The sequence below is a fragment of the Platalea leucorodia genome, assembly GCF_965183815.1.
Source record: "Platalea leucorodia genome assembly, chromosome: 1".
Taxonomy (NCBI): domain Eukaryota; kingdom Metazoa; phylum Chordata; class Aves; order Pelecaniformes; family Threskiornithidae; genus Platalea; species Platalea leucorodia.
Genome location: NC_138823.1, coordinates 2901145 through 2920178, shown reverse-complemented (window position 1 = coordinate 2920178; position 19034 = coordinate 2901145). Strand labels below are relative to the sequence as shown.

General features: G+C 49.6%; 1 protein-coding gene across 1 annotated transcript in view; it reads left to right on the top strand.

The window, feature by feature from the left end:
- Positions 1-16488: 16488 nt before the first annotated feature.
- The window catches only part of ADGRB1 (adhesion G protein-coupled receptor B1), a gene marked incomplete at both ends in the record, with an annotated part of 199586 nt that continues 197040 nt past the window's right edge, over positions 16489-19034 (top strand). The window contains one exon of the mRNA XM_082307543.1: positions 16489-17236. Coding sequence (XP_082163669.1) covers positions 16489-17236 — 748 coding nt within the window. The remainder of the gene's footprint in view (positions 17237-19034) is intronic.

Sequence of the window (19034 nt, the reverse complement as noted above, 5' to 3'; positions counted from 1 at the left end):
TTTGCAAAGGCAAAGAAGAAGGGAAGGAGGGAGAGGGAGAGAGAAAAAGCAGCAATCCAGTTCTCATGAAAAGTGTCAGCAGCAAACGTTATGCTTCTGCTCGCCTAACCAGGATCAACCCATCCCATCCACCTTTACTGGCCCTTTGTGAGATGCCAATGGGCAGCCCTGACAAAAAGGAGGAGCTGGACTGATACCTTTCCTCATCTGGTTGTTGGGGGGCAGGCATGCTGAGTGATGAGGGGAGTGCTTTAATCAGCCGTGGTGGGGCTGGCAGGGTTCACAGTCTTCTCTCAAGGCCAAAGTTCCCGATTTATGTGCAGAACTGGGTAAGACAGAGCCAAGCTCCCCCATTGATGCGGCTCCTATGCAAAAGTCCACTTGAACCAACAAAGGTGGTACCTGAATTCGCTCCCCAGGGGAAGATCTCTGACACCCCACTCAGTTCTTCTAGTGAAACCCAAGAGGCCAAACCCTTTGCTGTTCATGTCCATTCACTCCCTCTGAGGTGATGTCTATCCTTGACCCTTTGCTGTTCATGTCCATTCACTCTCTCTGAGGCTATGTTTATCATCGTAAATAAATGAGGTATTAAATACACGCGAGTGTAGTCCCGTGATCATCCAGACCATTTAATTACTTGCCTGCTCCCTGGTGCAGTCTTGGCCCAAGACGGTGCCAGGACACAGTCTGGTAGATAGTTGAGCCAAGGGACTCTATCCCACAGGTCTGAGGGATGAGGCCAGCCTGTTTCTCAGGGGAGGAGAGCTGAGGTGTGTGGCTGCAAGCTGTGCCATGCTCAGCCCCAGAGCCAAAGAACAGCCCCTGCTCCATTTCGTTCAGTAGTATAGACATAGCCTGTGGAGACAGACAGCAAAAGGGCAAATTAGCATTTAGTTGGCATGTGAATTTCTGTTCTTTAGGAACAAAAGGAGGGCCATCTGCTCATTGTGTCTCGCACGAGGTGGGGGCTTTCATTCGCAATCAACCTGTGCTGGATTTCAGCCCACCACCAATGTGGAGATGTGGCAGTCCCTCCAGGTAGTGCCCTGAGATCATCCGCTATGCCCCACTGTGTTAGGTCAACCTACCCTCTGGGCAAAAAAGGCCACGATCCTCACCACCTTCCTAGAAGGACTGCTCATCTTTCCTGAATTTCCTAGCTTACTGCTGCTGGTTCCTGGGCTGCACAGGTGGGTTTGTCATTGCAGGGCTGCTCAGGAACACCTGGGTCTGTGTATGCTGCTACATTACGGTGAGGTTTCTCTAAACAGTGCTGGGCTGGAAGCAAGAGGAACAATCTCAAAATCTTTCTCTGGAGGAAATGGGAAGCAGAAGAATTTCCTGCACATGGCTTTGTAGCTGAGGTCCCCTCCTAGGTCTTGAGTCATGGGTAGAAAACTAAATCTAAGCCGTGCCTGTTGTCTGCAGACCTCCAGCTCCCCTCCAGCTCCTCACTCCAGTCCTGCCTGCCTGTTCTCTGAGCTATAAGGGAAAACCCATACAAATGAAGGAGCATGTGAAAATCACAGACTCTGCTGTCATCCCTGTGATGAGGCATCACTCGAGCCCTTCTCAGAATAAATATAAACCACTCTCCTTCAACCCTTCATCTTCATCAAGGCTGCACACAGACAGCTAACTAAACCCAGCCCCAAACCAGCACATTCTCAATGCTGCACAAATCACTCCATAACATCCTCCGTCATCTCCTGTGATTAAACAAAGCCCAAGAAAGTGAGAAGTCCTTTGCTTCCCAATAACCCCCATGGTTGCCCCTTACCAGTAAGCCATCTTCCCTCCCATCTCACATTGCTCAAGGGTTCCTGGAGAGAAAGACTGAAAAGGGGAAAAGCGTACATCTGTCTCGTTTATGCAAATCCTGAACTGCTTGTCATAAGGCTGATAGATGAGATGCAAGGAATAATCCAGCTCGTTAGTGCCTGTGCTATGATTGTATCCCTCTGCCAGCCTGTCTAGATTTGATAATCTTAGGATTTGTTATAGGGGAGCCTAGAAGGCCTCTGAGTCTGCAAGGAAAAAGGGAGTAGAGCAGGCAGGCACCTTTTGCTGTCCAGCGTGGTTAGCTCAGGCATTGCACTGCATGGGTGTGCGCATGACACTCCAGAAAGGTTTAGATCGGTGCAGATGACCATCCCAAAAACTGCTCTCCCAAGCAGTGCAATGGCACCATGCAGGACGTAGCAGACTGAACAGGAGGACACGGATCAGGACAATTCATTTCGGTAGGGGAGTTTAATGACGTGGATGAGACTTATGACCATTTAGTTTCAGGCTCTGGCCATTGTTTGTTTAGCAGTATAGACATACATCTTGTGGCTTAGGGGCGGTTACTAATATCTCTGCACCTCTCTGTAATAAATGTAAGAATGGTTATTCAGGAAATGAGCAAAGGCCATAGAATCATAGAATCATAGGGCAGTTTGATTTGGAAGGGACCTTTAAACATCATCTATTCTGCTCTCCCCCTGCCATGGCTAGGGACATGTCTCACCAGATCAGATTGCTCGAAGCCCCGTCCATCCTGACCTTGAACATCTTCAGGGATGGGGCAGTCACAACTTCTCTGGGCAACATGGTCCAGTGTCTTACCACACTCATGATAAAAAATGTCTTCCTCATATCCAATCTAAACCTACTCTCCTTCAGTTTAAAACCATTAGCCCTTGTCCTGTCACTACAGGCCGTGGTAAAAAGCCTCTTTCCATCTTTCTTATAAGCCCCCTTCATATACTGAAAGGCCACAAGAAGGTGTCCCCGGAGCCTTCTCTTCTCCAGGCTGAACAATCCCAACTGTCTCAGCCTTTCTTCATAGCAGAGGCATTCCAGCTCTCTGATCATTTTCCTGACCCTCCTCTGGACTCGTTCTAACAGGGCCATGTCTTTCTTGTACAGGAGACCCCAGAGCTGGTTGCAGAACTCCAGGCAGGGTCTCACAAGAGTGGAGTAGGGGGGAGAATCATCTCCCTTGACCTGCTGGCCATGCTGCTTTGAATGCAGCCCAAGATAGGCTTGGCTTTCTGGGCCGCAAGTGCACATTGCTGTCTCATGTCCGATTTTTATCCACCAGTATCCCCAAGTCCTTCTCTGCAGGGCTGCTCTCAATCCATTCACCCGACAGGCTGTGGGTGAATGGTATCAGGTACTGATATTGGGGATTGTCCTGACCCAGGGCCATCTAAGTCCGTCTGGATGCACCGTGAAAGACTGAAGGAAAGGCAGAGAAGAGCAGACACTTCTGAGACTGGCACCTGCATCCAGACCATCATGGTTAATAGCAACTGATGGACTTGTCCTCCACAAATTCTCTAATCCATTTTGGCACTCTCTTATACCTTTAGCCTCCCCAGCATCCTGTGGCAATGAGGTCCCCAATTGAATTACGAGCTGTGTGAAAAAGTACTTCCTTTCGTTTGTTTTCAGCCTTTGGGGTCAGTAAGTATGGCTTTCTGCGTCATGAGGCTTAATTCACTGCTGCTCCCCATGTCCCTCGAGGACCTTGGAGAGAAGGTGCTGTAGAAATGCACATATTTATCATTCTTCTGTTTTGTAAGTTCAGGTTGCAGACTTCTGCTGCTTCAAGGTCACGGCTGGATCCAAAACCACTGAAACTTGGGGCTTTAAAGGCGATTGGGTATGTTTCTGATTCTCTTCACCTTCAGGGTCTGTTCTCAACTTGGTAAAAAGGTCCCACATTCTGCTCAAGCTCAGATATTTCTACCCTGTCCGTGCCACTGGGAAATTCCTGTTTGCCCACGTTAGTGTGGTATCAGAAGACTTCAAAGCCCCTCATTTCAGACTCTGTAGAAGCAGCTGGAATCACTCCCATAGCTAGCACAGTCCTGTAGTTCAAGTTCTCTTGTGCTGCTCACTCTATGGAGAGTGAAAGTAAGGCAAGGATGGTCACAGTCTGAATCTCCATCTTCCTTCTGCTGAGAGGTACAGGAAAATTGCAAATCTGAGCAATACCATCTTACGGTCCTTCTATGTGCAATTTAGAGACATCCTCACTGGGCATTGGAAACTGAATACCTAAAATTATGAGCTGAATTCCTATTGTCAGAAGGGGAAACATTCCCAATTCAGTTTTTAACTGTGCTGAGACTGCAGCATTCAAAAACTGAGCATGGTGCACCTTCAGGGTTGCTGTAAAATTGGACCCTGATGTAATCTTTCCTTCTTTTCCCATCTATTGCCTAGGAAATCTATCCCCATCGTTGGGGTTGTCTCAGCGTTGTTTGTCAGATGGGGAAACTGGGGCACAGTTACTGAGAGAGAGCACAAAGCCATGGAAGGAGTCAGAAGAAGAGCACACATTAAAACTTCCATACATCCAGGGCTGGCCAAAGGCTTCTGGTTGTGGTCATCCCCCGTTGCTGATCATACCCAGCCATGTAAGGAGATGGAGGATAGCAAAGTAGAAATCTACATTCCTGGTGCTGGGAGAAGCACTAGGACTTGAGCCAGTGCAGATCCTATTTTGGAGCTGGTTGCAAAAACAACTACTTGGGTGTTCATCCCCTTTCCCTCCTTTCCTTTGGCCAACCCACCTCGAGGCTGCCATGGGGCAGGCAAGGGGCAGGCTCCAGTGGCTCTTCAGTCCCAGTGCGTCTGGACAGACTGGGCAGGAGCAGAGCTCCCAGTGCCTCGACCAAGGCACCAGCTTTTCCTTTATCCTATGTAGCCATTTCTGCACCCGTAACCCCAGAGAGCCAGAATATGGCCTGAAACACTCTGCCATCACTGCCTATACATCTCAGGACAATTCCTGGCAAGGTTTTGGCCTCAGCCAACAAGCACTACCCCAGACCATGCCTGGGCACAGCTCAGGAGAGAGCATTAGACAATGTGGCAATGCTGTTCTGCTTTGGAAGATTAGCACTTTAGCCACATGGACATGGGCTATGTCAAGGCTTTTGGCCTCAGGGGTCAGAAGATGAGCCCTGGTGCATATGATTTATGCGGGATGTGTAAGTGAGCAATGTCAAGACATGTGCTGAGCTCTGGCTTGTGCATGTGCAACCCAGTGAATTGCAAAGCCCAGTTCTGGCTTTGTCAACTATTGCTCTGCCCATGCACCCGTGCAAGTCTGAGCCTCAGTATGCACACGCAATGCCCCGCCCCCAAACACCCCCTCTCCCCGGGGGCTCCCACTTAGCTCCGCAGCTAATGCCAGTGCTTTTAACCTCCAACTGATTTTCCAATCAATCGCATCCCGGCCCCCAGCACAAATGAGCAACGATGGAAGCAGTCTAGCCCCCACCTGCTTTCTGCCACTCATTAGGATGACCTTGCCCTCGGAGGCCCCCTTGTGTAACCCTCACACCCAGAAGCAGAGTGGGAGCGTAGGGGAAAAGACCCCAAAATGCTGGCTGTGGAGCAGTAACGGGCAGAAATAAGGCAACAGGGGAAGCAGGAGTTTTCTAGGACTTGCTGGTGTAGAGTCCAGGGTATTTCTGGCAATGTGCATTGCTCCTTGGGTGGTACCACTGATGGGGATGGATGAGAACTCAGGCAGTCAGAGGGTATGGTGATGCTGGCATGAAGGAAAGGCTGATCTTACCAGGATCAGAAGAGTTGTGTATTCCCCTGGGAGTGAGGAAATGCCTGGGAACAGTGTGGAGCAATGACCAACTTAAACCCACAGCAGACTGTACCTTACCACTGTTAACTGGGGTTTAAGTCTGCTTTGCTAATGGGAAACTGAGGCAGAGAAAAATGTAACATTATGATGACCTCCATCAGCTGCCTTCTGCCAAGAACCCTGTAGGCTCCTTGACTTTGCTATGCAATGACATCTAACCTATCCCTATGTCATGTAGTCCTTGAGAAACTTCCAGTCCTGGTAGTACTCCCACCAGGCCATGCCAGTAACATTGCACCTGTGTAGAGGAAAGCTGAGGACAAACGCAGCTGCAGCTCAGGCTGAGGTGATGTTTAAAAGACACCAAGTACACACACGACATCTGTCTGAGGCTGTGCTGGACCCAACAGAAGGTGTTGCAAAGCCCTGGGCCCACTTCCCTCGGGCAGCCACATCTGGGACCAGATGGAGCACATCTGGCCCTCCTTGTCTGACAGGCTTTTCTCTACAGAAGTTTTACTGGATCTGAGATTTTAGGGTCCAGTCTTTCTGCTCAGCTGTCTCCTGATCCCACTCACTGAGAAAAACATGCAGAGCCAGGAACTGAGCCTGACCTGCCTACACATCTGCCTGAGAGTTTTAGTTACAGGCCCATCTTCAGTTAACATGATCTGGAGCAGAGACTTTAGTCTTTAAGGTTCTTAATCTCATCTCAGGATGAAATCCTAGTGGGTTGGAAATGAATCACCATCTTCAGCACTTTGCTGGAGCTTTTCAGATCACAGAGTACTAGAGAAAAGCAGACGATGCTTCTTACATCCATCTTTTCAGGTGGGAAAACTGAAGCATGGATTGGCAGAGATGTTTAATTGAGAATGTGCACAAATCCTGGATCCAGGATTAAAATCTGGCCTCTGGCTCCCCCTGATAGTGACTTCCCATCTGGCCAGTGCTGAAGGTGGTCAGAGATGGGATGGTTCAACCGAGGCTCAGGGGCTTTGGAGTTTCCTCATTGTCGTTGAAAGCCTCTTGGGGCACCCCAGTATAATCCATTTCTATATATCACCTCTCAGCCTTCCCTTTCCCCAAACCACCTCTTCCAGCCTTTGAAAATCAAAATAAGACTGGGATTCTGTCCCCACAAGCAAATCCCCATCACAGGATCAAATATTTCCCACCCTGTTCCAGCTGTTCCTGCAGGCTGTTACATGTCTGCTGGAGTCCACCCCTAAAGCAGGTGCCTTTCCAGGGTGGATGAAGGGTGCTAGTGTGTGCAAATATAATTTATTACCACAGCAGGCAGGTGAGAATCAGGCTTTCTCTGCACTCAGGAAATTGAGATGGATAGAGGCAGCGGACAGTACATCAGTCACTACAGTGGTGGAGCAAGTATGCTGCGTCATGAGGGGTCCATGCAGAAATACGTTTCTGGCAAATGAAACAGCAGGAGGTGAGCAGGGCTGGACTCTTGTCTTTCCGACTCTTGTCTGTTTTCCTTTGCTTCCCAAAGGGGCTTTGCCTGTGTTCAGCTCTCATTATTTGGTCCAAAGGTAGATCTGGCCAGGCCAGATCTTGACCTGGGGAGCTCCAGCTGGAGCTGGTTTAGCAGCCTTTCCAGGATATGGTCCATGTCTGAAATGCCTCTTCAGAGAGTGGATGTGCACTGAAGTCAGGGTGAGACCTAAAGGATTTCCCAGTCCTGCAATACCCTCTGAGTCATCCTTTTGCTCTTTCAGGTCCTAGTTTTCACTGGATTCTGCTTTGCTAGAAAATAAGCAAGAATCTCTACAGATAAACTGTTGCTGGGAAGGGCCAGAGTCAAATAAATACTCACAGAAAACAGAAGAGAAGGAAAAACAAATAATACTAAGGAAAAGCCTGATTTTGAGCACTGATTTTTGGGAAGAGGCACTGCTCCAGGGTCTGTCCAAGCTCCATCCCTCTCTAGGTGCCGTCCAGGACTATCTCCTCTCCTTGCAGCCCAGCAGAGCCACTGCAGCCAAACAACAGCCAGGTCCGAGCCCTTCTTGACTCCTCTGTGTGCTGTCAGTTCACAGATGCCACCGTGTTTCTCCAAGCATTCCCGCTGTGCTTTGCTCACTCGCCTCAGCAGCAAAAAGAACATTTCCAAGCAGTTGCAGCTTTTTTTTTTTTTGCTGCTAGCAGTTACTCGTGAATAAGGACAGAGCATACTCATTTCCCGTGTTTTCTCAGAGTGGCAAGGGACTGAGCTTTTTGGGGCCAGGCGGTTTTCTGCCTCTGGCAAAAGGGATATTTTTTTTATATCTGGGGACTTCTTGCAGGGAAATGGGAAGCCCCAGGAAAGGAGGATTAGCTTGATGAGAGTGGTTTTCACCCTGCTGGGATGTCAGCCGTGTAGCAAGGTCAGGAGAAGGAAAAGCAGAGGGAGGTAAATCTTGGACGATAGCACATCTGAGCCGGTGGGCAGAGAGAGGGGAGCTGGGGCACAGCTGAGCTAGTGGGGGCAGATCAGGGTGAGGGTGGTGTTGAGAGAGGTCCTACAGGCAGCAGTGGGAAAGCATGCACTTTCTGCAGTCATTGTTTTGATTTTTTACCCCTTTTCTTCCGTGGAATGTTTGTGTGTGTGTGTGTGTTTGTGTGTATGTCTAAGAGTGCCCTCCATTGGCCAGATTCAGGCTGCTGCACCAAGAGTCCTGTGTCATGAACGCAACTGAGGAAGGTGATGGATGCACAGCCGGGGATGCTGCCCTTCCCGCGTGGGAGGACTCTGTACAATGCACAGACTCTGCAAAGCAGGGCACATTGCAGCACTGCCTGCATTTCACAGCTCCTCCTGCTCGTCCAGAGCTGAAATACCTATGCTGGGGCACAGCTGCAAAGTCGGACACAGCAATCTGGAGATGTACATCTGGAAGGTCTTGGTGGGATGGGGTGAATCAGCATGCGGGGCTATTCAGGCAGAGGGTGAAGGCAGTTGTAGGCAGGGGCAAGGGATGCCCTGATCCCTCCCTGCTCACACACATCCCATGGTGCCTGCATCCCCAGGATGGGTGTGGGGTGTGCTCGAGGCATACAAACGTGCAGAAAGCAAGCAGGGACATGAGGGTGGTGGAAAACTCCAGCTTCAGACCTGGATCATCTTGGTTTACCATTACTGCAGGAAGATAGGGTACACCACTGTCATGGTTTAACCCCAATTGGCAACTAAGTACCACACAGCCGCTCGCTCACCACACCCCCCCACAGTGGGATAGGGGAGATACTTGGGAAAAAAAAAAAAGCTAAAACCCATGGGTTGAGATAAAGACAGTTTAACAGGACAACAAAGGAAAAGAAAATAATAATAATGATAAAAGCAGATACAACACAAGTGAAGCACAATGCAATTGCTCACCACCTGCTGACCGATGCCCAGCCAGTCCCCAAGCAGTGATTGCTGCCCTCTGGAAAACTCCCCCAGTTTCTATACTGGGCATGACGTCATACGGTATGGAATAGCCCTTGGGCCAGTCTGGGTCAGCTGTCCTGGCTGTGCTCCCTCCCAGCTTCTTGTGCACCTGGCAGAGCATGGGAAGCTGAAAAGTCCTTGACTTAGTGTAAGCACTACTTAGCAACAACTAAAGTATCATTGTGTTATCAACATTACTCTCGCACTAAATCCAAAACAAAGCACTGTACCAGCTACTGGGAAGAAAATTAACTATATCCCAGCTGAAACCAGGACAGTATCCACCCCTTATTTCATACCATATATGTCATGCCCAGGTCTTACACTTTCCAATACATTCCAGTTAATCACCACCACTTTTCCTGTCTTTTGATATATACACACAGATATGATTCCCTTAGTCTATGGACCATCCCTCTAAAATGTTCATTGAGTTCATTTAGCCTATGACTTTGGGCTCCATCTGTCATAACAGTCTTTCAGGGCAGGAGAGATGGTGTGTGGTGTTGGACTGTTGTGTGATGGAGCCAGTTCTGGTTGCATCATCGCTGCACTGTGCTCAGTTTCATCAAACTGCATTCTTCACTAATCTGTGTGATTCTTACTGTAATACCGTTGATATGGCATATAGCAACCATAGAAGTGATGACATACAGTATTATACAGCAATTCACATGATAGAATTCAGTTCATTGGCTATTTTCACCCAAAATCAAATCCCCTTGAGGCACACATTGGACTTCCTCATCCTCCCACATCATCTACCAAGTGCACCCAGGTCCTTGAGCAAAAGCAATCCCACAAATGGGTTTACCTTTGCCTGAGGCAGGAATAACCCAGACTGTCTTCCCCAGCATGTTTTTTATGTGGACTACAGGGACGTAAAAGTATGTAAAAGTTTTGATTGGGCAGGGCCAGCTCGATTGGCCCATCCCCTAGTGTTGACTAACCAGGTGGCCAGGCACCCATTACTCTCAGTGTAATCTTTAGCAGTCCGTTGTATCGTTCAGTTTTCCCGGAGGCTGGTGCGTGACAGGGGATGTGATATACCCACTCAGTGCCATGCTCTTTGGCCCAGGTGTCTATGAGGTTGTTTTCAAAATGAATTCTGTTGTCTGACTCAATTCTTTCTGGGGTGCCATGTCACCATAGGACTTGCTTTCCAAGGCCCAGGATAGTGTTCTGGGTGGTGGCAAGGGGCACAGGATATGTTTCCAGCCATCCAGTGGTTGCTTCCACCATTGTAAAGCACATGGCACTTGCCTTGGTGGGTTTGTGGGAGTGTGATATAATCAATCTGCCAGGCTTCCCCATATTTATATCTCAGCCATCGTCCTCCATACCAGAGAGGCTTTAATTGCTTGGCTTGCTTGATTGCAGTGCATGTTTCACATTCATGGATAACCTCTGCAGTAGTGTCCATGGTCAAGTCCACCCCTTTATCATGAGCCCATCTATGTGTTGCATCTCTTCCTTGATGGCCTGAGGTGCCATGGGCCCATCGAGCTATAAATAATTCATCCTTATATTGCCAGTCCAGATCCACTTGAGCCACTTCAATCTTAGCAGCCTGATCCACCTGCTGATTGTTTTGCTGTTCTTCAGTGGCCCAACTCTTGGGTATGTGAGCATCTACGTGATGTACTTTTACAGCCAGGTTCTCTACCTGTGCAGCAGTATCTTGCCGCAATTCAGCAGCCCAGATGGGTTTACCTCTGCGCTGCCAGTTGCTCTGCTTCCATTGCTGTAACCACCCCCACAGGGCATTTGCCACCATCTGTGAGTCAGGATAGAGATAGAGTATTGCCCACTTTTCTCGTTCGGCAATATCTAAAGCCAGCTGGATGGCTTTCACCTCTGCAAACTGACTTGATTCCCCTTCTCCTTCAGCAGTTTCTGTGACTTGTCATATAGGACTCCATACAGCAGCCTTCTACCTCCGATGTTTGCCCACAAGATGGCAGGACCCATCAGTGAACAGGGCATATTGCTTCTCATTTTCCGGCAGTTTGTTATACAGTGGGGCCTCCTCAGCACATGTCACCTCCTCCTCTGGTGATATCCTGAAATCTTTGCCTTCTGGCCAGTCCATGATCACTTCCAAGATTCCTGGGTGACGGGGGTTTCCTATTCGAGCTCGTTGTGTGATCAGTGCAACCCACTTACTCCACGTAGCATCAGTTGCATGATGTGTAGAGGGGACCCGCCCTTTGAACATCCAGCTGAGCACTGGCAGTCAGGCTGCCAGGAGAAGCTGTGCTTCAGAACCAATCACTTCTGAAGCAGCTTGAATCCCTTCATATGCTGCCAATATCTCTTTCTCAGCTGGAGTATAGCGGGCCTCAGATCCTCTGTATCCTCGACTCCAAAACCCTAAGGGTCAACCTCAAGTTTCCCTTTGGTGCTTTCTGCCAGAGGCTCCATGTAGGGCCATTCTCCCTGGCTGTGGTGTAGAGCACATTTTTTACATCTTGTCCTGCCCAGACTGGCCCAAGGGCTACTGCATGAACTATCTCCTGTTTAATTTGTTCAAAGGCTTGTCGTTGCTCAGGGCCCCATTTGAAATCATTCTTCTTCCTGGTCACTTGATAGACTGGGCTTACAATCAGACTGTAATTTGGAATATGCATTCTCCCAAAACCCACAATGCCCAAGAAACCTTGTAGTTACTTTTCGCTGGTTGGTGGGGACATGGCTGTTATTTTGTTGATCACATCCATTGGGATCTGATGACGTCCGTCTTGCCATTTTATTTCTAAAAACTGGATCTCCTGTGCAGGTCCCTTGACTTTATTTTGTTTTATGACAAAACTGGCTTTCAGCAGGATTTGAACTATTTTCTTCCCTTTCTCAAAAACTTGTGCTGTGTTGCCCCACAGGATGATGTTGTCAATGCAATTGCTCACCACCTGCTGATCGATGCCCAGCCCATCCCTGAGCAGTGATCGCTACCCCCTGCCAGACTCCTCCCAGTTTCTATACTGAGCATGACGTCGTATGGTATGGCATAGCCCTTTGGCCAGTCTGGGTCAGCTGTCCTGGCTGTGTCCCCTCCCAGCTTCTTGTGCACCTGGCAGAGCATGGGAAGCTGAAAAGTCCTTAACTAGTATAAGCACTACTTAGCAATAACTGAAGCTTCAGTGTGTTATCAACATTATTCTCATATTAAATCCAAAACACAATGTTATATCAGCTACTAGGAAGAAATTAACTCTATGCCAGCCGAAACCAGGACAGCCACCAAACAGCTCACCACAGCTTGCAGGCTCCAAAATTCACTGGGACCAGTGCAAACTGGATGCCTTAACCCCTTGTCTCGGGTTGTGTTTCTGAACTGTACCTACTCCAGTTGGTGCCAGGGTGGGATGGCAAATACTCAGCAAGGAGGTAGAAAAAATTACCAAGGCTCTGCGCAGTGGTGCGAGGGTGCGGGAGCAATGCCAGTGGTTCACGTCTCTTCATAACCCTCTGCTTCATCATCTCCAACACCTGCATAAGGTAACCAAGGCAGAAGGCTCATTCAGACCAAACTTGTCAGCCTCTTTCTGTGTGTTGCTTGGGATGAACAATTGCCTTCTGCCAGGGCCACACAAACAAAGAGGACAATATTTTTGCCCTTTGGTTTGTCCTTCAGAAATGAAGGCAAGTGAAAGCCCAAGGTACTGCACGGTCACCTACTGTCCCCAGGCTTTACTCCAGAAAAGGCTTCTCTGCCAGACTCATCTGCCAGGCACAGGCCTGAAAGGAAAGGGCAGGAGGGGTGGCATGTACTCCAAGTTGGAGCCAAGGGATGGGACCAGGCATGGATGTCTCCCATCACACAAGATTACAGAAATAGCCAGGCTACCTAGACACTAGCTGTGGCAACAGCCATGGGAATACGGGCAAATTTGCCTGTGTGCCATAGGAACGTGGTCTCCAACACTGGAATAACATCTTTTCACACATTTAATATCACTTCCCCAGCTGCAGGCTGCAACCTCTGGTATATGCCCCCCCTTGGGATTTTTCTGGACTGAAGTCCAGAAGACGGATCCATCTGCTGAAATGCAGCAGCCAGTCAACTGCCCATTGCATCTTCCCTCCCTGCCAGGTCCAACACGTGTTGAGCCAAAGATCCAGGTGTGGAGGGGGTTTTGTCTATTCACTTCTGCTCTAAGTAAAGATTCCGACTTCAGCTAGGAATAGTTGAAGGAGAAAAAATATGTTTATGTTCCTTATGGTGAAACATTCCAGATGGGACTGCATTCAGGGGAAATCAATTCTGAGACCTAACAACCGTAGCACAGCGTCCCATTAACGGGTCTGTTTAGTTAAAGTTTGTTGGCTTTTACGGTGCTTTTCCCAGAGAGGAGCGGTGAGGGGGGATGCATTTTGTGCTCACTGCATCCTCATTCAGTAGCAGGTCTGTGGCCAGCGTGAGAAAAATTGGGTTTGTGGAGGGCAGGAAGCTTGGGCTGAATCCCACGCACTGAAGTCACCGTTAGGGACTGGATCTCGGTGCAAGCCCTATCTCCTAATCATCTCGTTGCTATGGAGGCACCACTGGCTCCTGCTTCCAACCGGGAGAGGCAGGTTTCTTCATGGTCTGGGCAAGAGGTTAAGATGAATGCTGGCTGGCTCATCGGTGTGAAAGTCGGATATATTCTGGCTTTGCAGAATCTGTGCCCGCTTGCAAACAGCACAAGCTGCTCAGGCACTGCCCTACAGCGAGGGAGAGGCGAACCAGTGGTCCCTTTCAGAATCTCAACTAAGCGAGCACCTTTCACTTAGCAAAGCTGATATTTAAGGCATTCACAATCATTTGCAGGCAACCCCTCCTGCTAATCAGAATGACCTCTCTGGAAATTTAAAGGATGTTTAGTTGATGCCTGTGCTTTTCATTGCAAGGAAGTGCTGCTTTGCATCCCCTAAGCAGGCTGCATTCCTGAAATCTGGCCTCCGAGGAAGGCAGGAGTCTGGCACAGGGAGATTTGCACTGCGGAGCTTTGCAGGCTTCAAACCACTGTCAAGAGTGGGGACCTGACTTCTAAAAAATTTAAGTGCAAATGCATTTGGACTCCATGCTGATTAGCGTCAGGTCTAACAGACATTCAGGAATCTGCTGGCAGAGGCTGCAGTGATTTGAAGCTGGGATGAAACAGTTTGCAAATAGCGGATCTGACTTTTGAGTTACCTAACCCTTTCCTCCCCAGAATAAAAGGCTTTTGCAGAAGAAGGGAGATACAGACACAAAACTTTGATATAGAGTGAGGAGAGAAACCAAGGGGTGAATGTGGAGATGCATTTGGCTTCTTATCTCTTCCCAGATGCACAGGATGGTCTATGGGCTTCATCTCTTATTTTTCAGTCTCTCCTGGGATTGGGTTTAGCTGCCCGAATTGTAGATTTGCTGGGAATTTGTATGGCTGCTGTGAAAGCTTCCTCTGTTTGCAGTCTGGGAAGGCAGAGCCTGGCAGTGGGGTGGGAGATGGCAGGACTGGGGATGAGCGGTATGGACACCATGGGGCTGTGAGGAGGGTCAATGGCTGCAATGGAGAAGACATGTCTTCCCTCCTCCCTTGCAGCAGGTACCGCTCTCCATGTACTTTCACCCTAATTTCTTCCTGGCAGTGCCACTATGGTCCCTCATCACGCAGAAACACATCCCAGACGATCTGAATTATTTTGGGGTTGCAGCCCAGGACAATGTTAACATGTCAGGAGCTGGGCTGCTGGCACTCAGGCTTCAATGCAGAGGCCCTGAGCACTTGCTTTTCACTAACCTGTGGACCACGAAGGCTCCTGAAATCAAGGCAGTACTCTCACTTGGTAGGGGAAACCTTCCTCCCGGGGGTCTGATCTGTCCTTTTGAGATTGGAAAGCAGCTCTGTTTTGGAGGCAGCAAGCGCTGCAGCGTCAGGGCAAGCCTCACCCAAGGGGAAACTCCTGATTTTCTCTACCTGGGGTGAGCCAAGAGGGCAGGAAAGGAAATGGCTGGAAAGGTGAGAAGGAAAAGGTGCCAGCAGTGGGAGAAGTATGCCCAGCAGTGGGAGAAGCTCTGCCCCACACACCGAGGGTCTACCCCTCCTGCCTGTCGACCCCTGCATCTGTTAATAGGCCCCCTCCACAAACATGGGGGTGCACACTGCATGGGGAGGAGGTACAAGATGAAGAGAGTCCTGCTATTGACAGTGTTTCCCCCTCTTTCTCCTCCCTTGGAAAGAGGGGAGATGGAGGGGAGGGAGCACGGGAGGTTCTTCTTGGTGGGATAAGAAAGAGGGAGACTTACAAGAGTGCAGAGGGTGCAGGATTCTCTTCGGCATGGAGGGGGGGCACAGCGGTCTGGGCAGCTGGGCTGAAGAGGGAATCTGGGCTACAAAGGGTTGCAAGCAACGGGTCCCATAGGGTAATGCAGGATGGATGTTACTTTTCCTGCAGGAGCTTTGGGGGCTGAAGGAGGTCCTGGGGTTGCCAGGGTGGACTCTCACTCTCTGGAGATGCTCTGTGCCTGGCTACAGTAGTGCAGGCTTTGGGGTGTCCTGCACACAGAGGTGAAAGGTGGGGTGGCTGCCTGATGTAGGAAGACCTAAAATCTGCCTCCATTACGCCTTTTTCCTCCTGTACTCCTTCCAGCCCTGGTCTCCTGTCTGGGATCAGGGTTAAACCAGGGTTGGGGTACTGAACAACAACTTCCCTCCCCTGTACCTGTTTGGTGGAAGAGGAGGGAGGAGAGAGAAAAGGAGATACAGAAAGAAGCAAAAGAACAAGGGCTGGTAGGAGGAAGAGAAGAGGCAGAGCCCAGTTGCCCATGCCTGCCTCCAGCCCACCCTCCCCAGGTGCAGCCTGAAGTCTGCGTTGAACCAGCATCCTGGCTCCATTGGGATGGAGAGGGGTGGAAACTCCCTAAAACAGAGACCAGTGGTGTTTGCTTCGGGGTGGTTAGAAATCACTGTAAAGGCTCTGCTCAGCTCAGCAGAGGGGCACTGCATGGACAGAGGGCACTGGGAAAGCGGGGTCACAGCTATGTTGTCCCCCACTGTGAGTCACAGCTGGGCCCCTCCTGGGGATTAGGTTATCCCGGGTATGGGGATACCCCCAAACCTAGCATAGGGATGGTGATATGGGGCTACATCTTTCCCCAATGAGATGTGCTGGGACTGGGGATGCTGTGTGGATTCTCAGCCTTGCAAAGAGTTAATTAAAAACAAAACAAAACAAAACAAACCACCACCAAAAAACTCGGATCCCAAATCTCTTCTCTTTCTCTCCCCTCCTCCTTCCCCTCCCTTTTTTTCCAGGTGTTGTTTATGGCCACAGGAGGGAGCTCAAATCCAGACATGGGAAGATTGGCTTGATTTCAGATCCAGAGCCTCTTAAACTCTCACTTTTCCTCTAAGCTGGTCCCTGTTATGTCCAGGATCTGGCGCCTGCTTGACATTTACTTTGAGTTCCAGAGGACCAGAGACCTAGGATGAGGAGCATTGGATCTGCCCTGAACCTGCTTTTGGTATCGCCACTCTACTTTGTGTGGACCGTGGTCGCTCTGGACCTGGCACAAACTCCCTGCACCACTTTGGTCCAGGGGAAATTCTTTGGGTATTTCTCCTCCTTTGCCGTCTTCCCGTTGAACTCCTCTCTCTGCTCTTGGATTATTCAGAACCCTGACCCTCGGAGGTACACTTTGTACATGAAGATCCTAAAACCTACCGGCATATGTGACCACCAGCACATCCGCACCTACCAGTTCGACTCCTTCCTGGAGTCCACCCGCACCTACCTGGGCATGGAGAGCTTCGACGATGTGTTGAAGCTCTGCGATGGGTCCACCCGCTACGCCTTCCTCCAGTCCAACAAGCAGTTCCTCCAGATGAAGCAGACCGCACCACCAGGGGTGGAGACCTGGCCCGTGCGGTGGAAGCCCACAAAGGCTCAGGAGAGGGACTTCTCGGTGGAGTACCTCGTGGTGGGCAACAGGAACCCTAGCAAAGCTGCTTGTCAGATGCTCTGCAAGTGGCTGGACGCGTGCTTGGCCATCAGCAGCAGCTCCCATCCATGCGGCATTATGCAGACCCCATGCTCTTGCTCAGGAGGGGAGGTCCTAGATCAGGCCAGTGAGATCCTGGGGTTCACAAGGAAGAAGGAAGACTGCTATAAGGATGGAATTTACTTGGAGAACTGCATGAGCAGCCCCAAGGACAGCAGCGGAGTGGAGTTCCTGGGTGAGTGGAGGGTGTCTGGGGGCGTTTGGGAGGGAGGGCTGGTTGGACTCTCCTCTCCTGGGTCTCACACTGTCCCCATCACCTCTGTGTCTGAATCTGTGGATGCCTGCTATGAAAACTTTATTTCCCAATTGATAGGCAGGTCTGGTAACCCTCGGTGGCTCTTTATGTGTCTGCAACTAGAATTGCAAAGCAGCTTCCCCTAAATATACCCCAAATTGTTTCACTCATTCCCCGGGCTTGTGTCTTGCTTGTTTTACTTCTGCAGTCTCAGAGCTGCTGAGGGGAGAGTCTTGCCTGAGGGTGAGCAGTTTTCCAACATAATTACAGATGTCCTAGAAAAGGCAGGATCCAAGCTACCTCCCGAGGCGGGCTGCACTCAGCAGCCCTATCAACCATTTTAATTCATGGGAAAAACTTAATTCTTGGGTCTGGTTCAGGGGAACGGCAACAGAAGGCATGCTCATTTTGTTCTCAGCCTCATTTTCCTTGTGGAGGCTTTCAGGAAGAAAACTCACCGTGCTGCTTCTGTGGGGTTACTTGGTGCCTTTGCTGGGGCTCATTCCTTCAGATATTTCATCAGTGTTTTGATGACGACCTTGAGTATGGTATGGGCTGGAAAGGGACTAGGGGGGTGGAAAAGGCATGACAAAAAGGGCTATGAATAAAGGTGAGATGCTCCTGAGGTCTGATCTGGGCACTGGTCTGGGGAGGGAAATGCTCCTTCCAGAGATCTGACACGATCTCCGCTGGTGCTACAGTGCCATGCAAAGCAGAAGGGAATCAGGGGGTCTGAAAGAGAATTCTTTATTTCAGCACCTGTGTCAGATCCATTCTGATGTGTTTATTCTCAGCTCCCGTCCCACCTGCCAGCATACAGGTTATGTAAAGTGGAGGTGTGATGCTAAATGGGAATCTGGGCAGCAGGGAGGGGAGCCTCCAATTCGGCAAGGTTCAGACCCGTGCCTGACCTCCACCCCAGGGTCTCACCTTCTTCAGGTGCTGGACTGAAATGTCCTCTGCCACCAGGAGAAAGTTGGTATCCATCCTGTCTGGGCTTTGGGGCTCCTACCTGGCTTTTGGAGCCACTCCCAATCAGGGGGGAATTTCTCAAGGTGGGGGGAAGGAGACTAAATTTGTTTGCAGTAGGAAGGAGGTTACCAGGCACAGGTCCAAGCTGTGCAGCATGATTTTCTTGCAGACCGCAGTCTGGCGTTAGCTGAGAGATTAGTATATGATCAGGTATTAGTGCTTTCGTCAGTGTATTTTGGGGGAGATTTTGTTTCTCACTGATCTGTGAATCAATACATGAAGGCACACAGCCGAGCCATAAATCCTGCAAATTAGTTCTTCAGCTGTGCCTCCCTCCCCGGCTATGAGCACACGGCAATATTCGCTCTCCAGATTTCGGATTTCTTTGCAGTGCCCTTTTCTCTTGTGTGAACAGCTTGCGAGGAGTACCGTGTTGGCTGCCTCCTCGGAGTGATGTGAGCTTCGTTAAGTCATGTGTCATGTCTTGCATTTGCTGATTGGATGATTTATGCATTCAACCCAAGCAGCGTGACCTTTTTCATTGCAACCAAAGGTGAAATTTGAAATAAGATTTTCAGCAAATCCTGAAGCATTCAAGCTTAATATTGGCTTTTGTAAAGATCTCTCCTAGTCCAGCTTGAGTGCTTGAATGTTCCCAGAAAATAAATATGAAAGAGGCTCAAAGGTGGCTGAATCAAAATCCTTTTTGGGTGTCAAATATTTGTAGAAAGTGTAGATAATTTTTTGCTGGCTGCTCACATCTGCT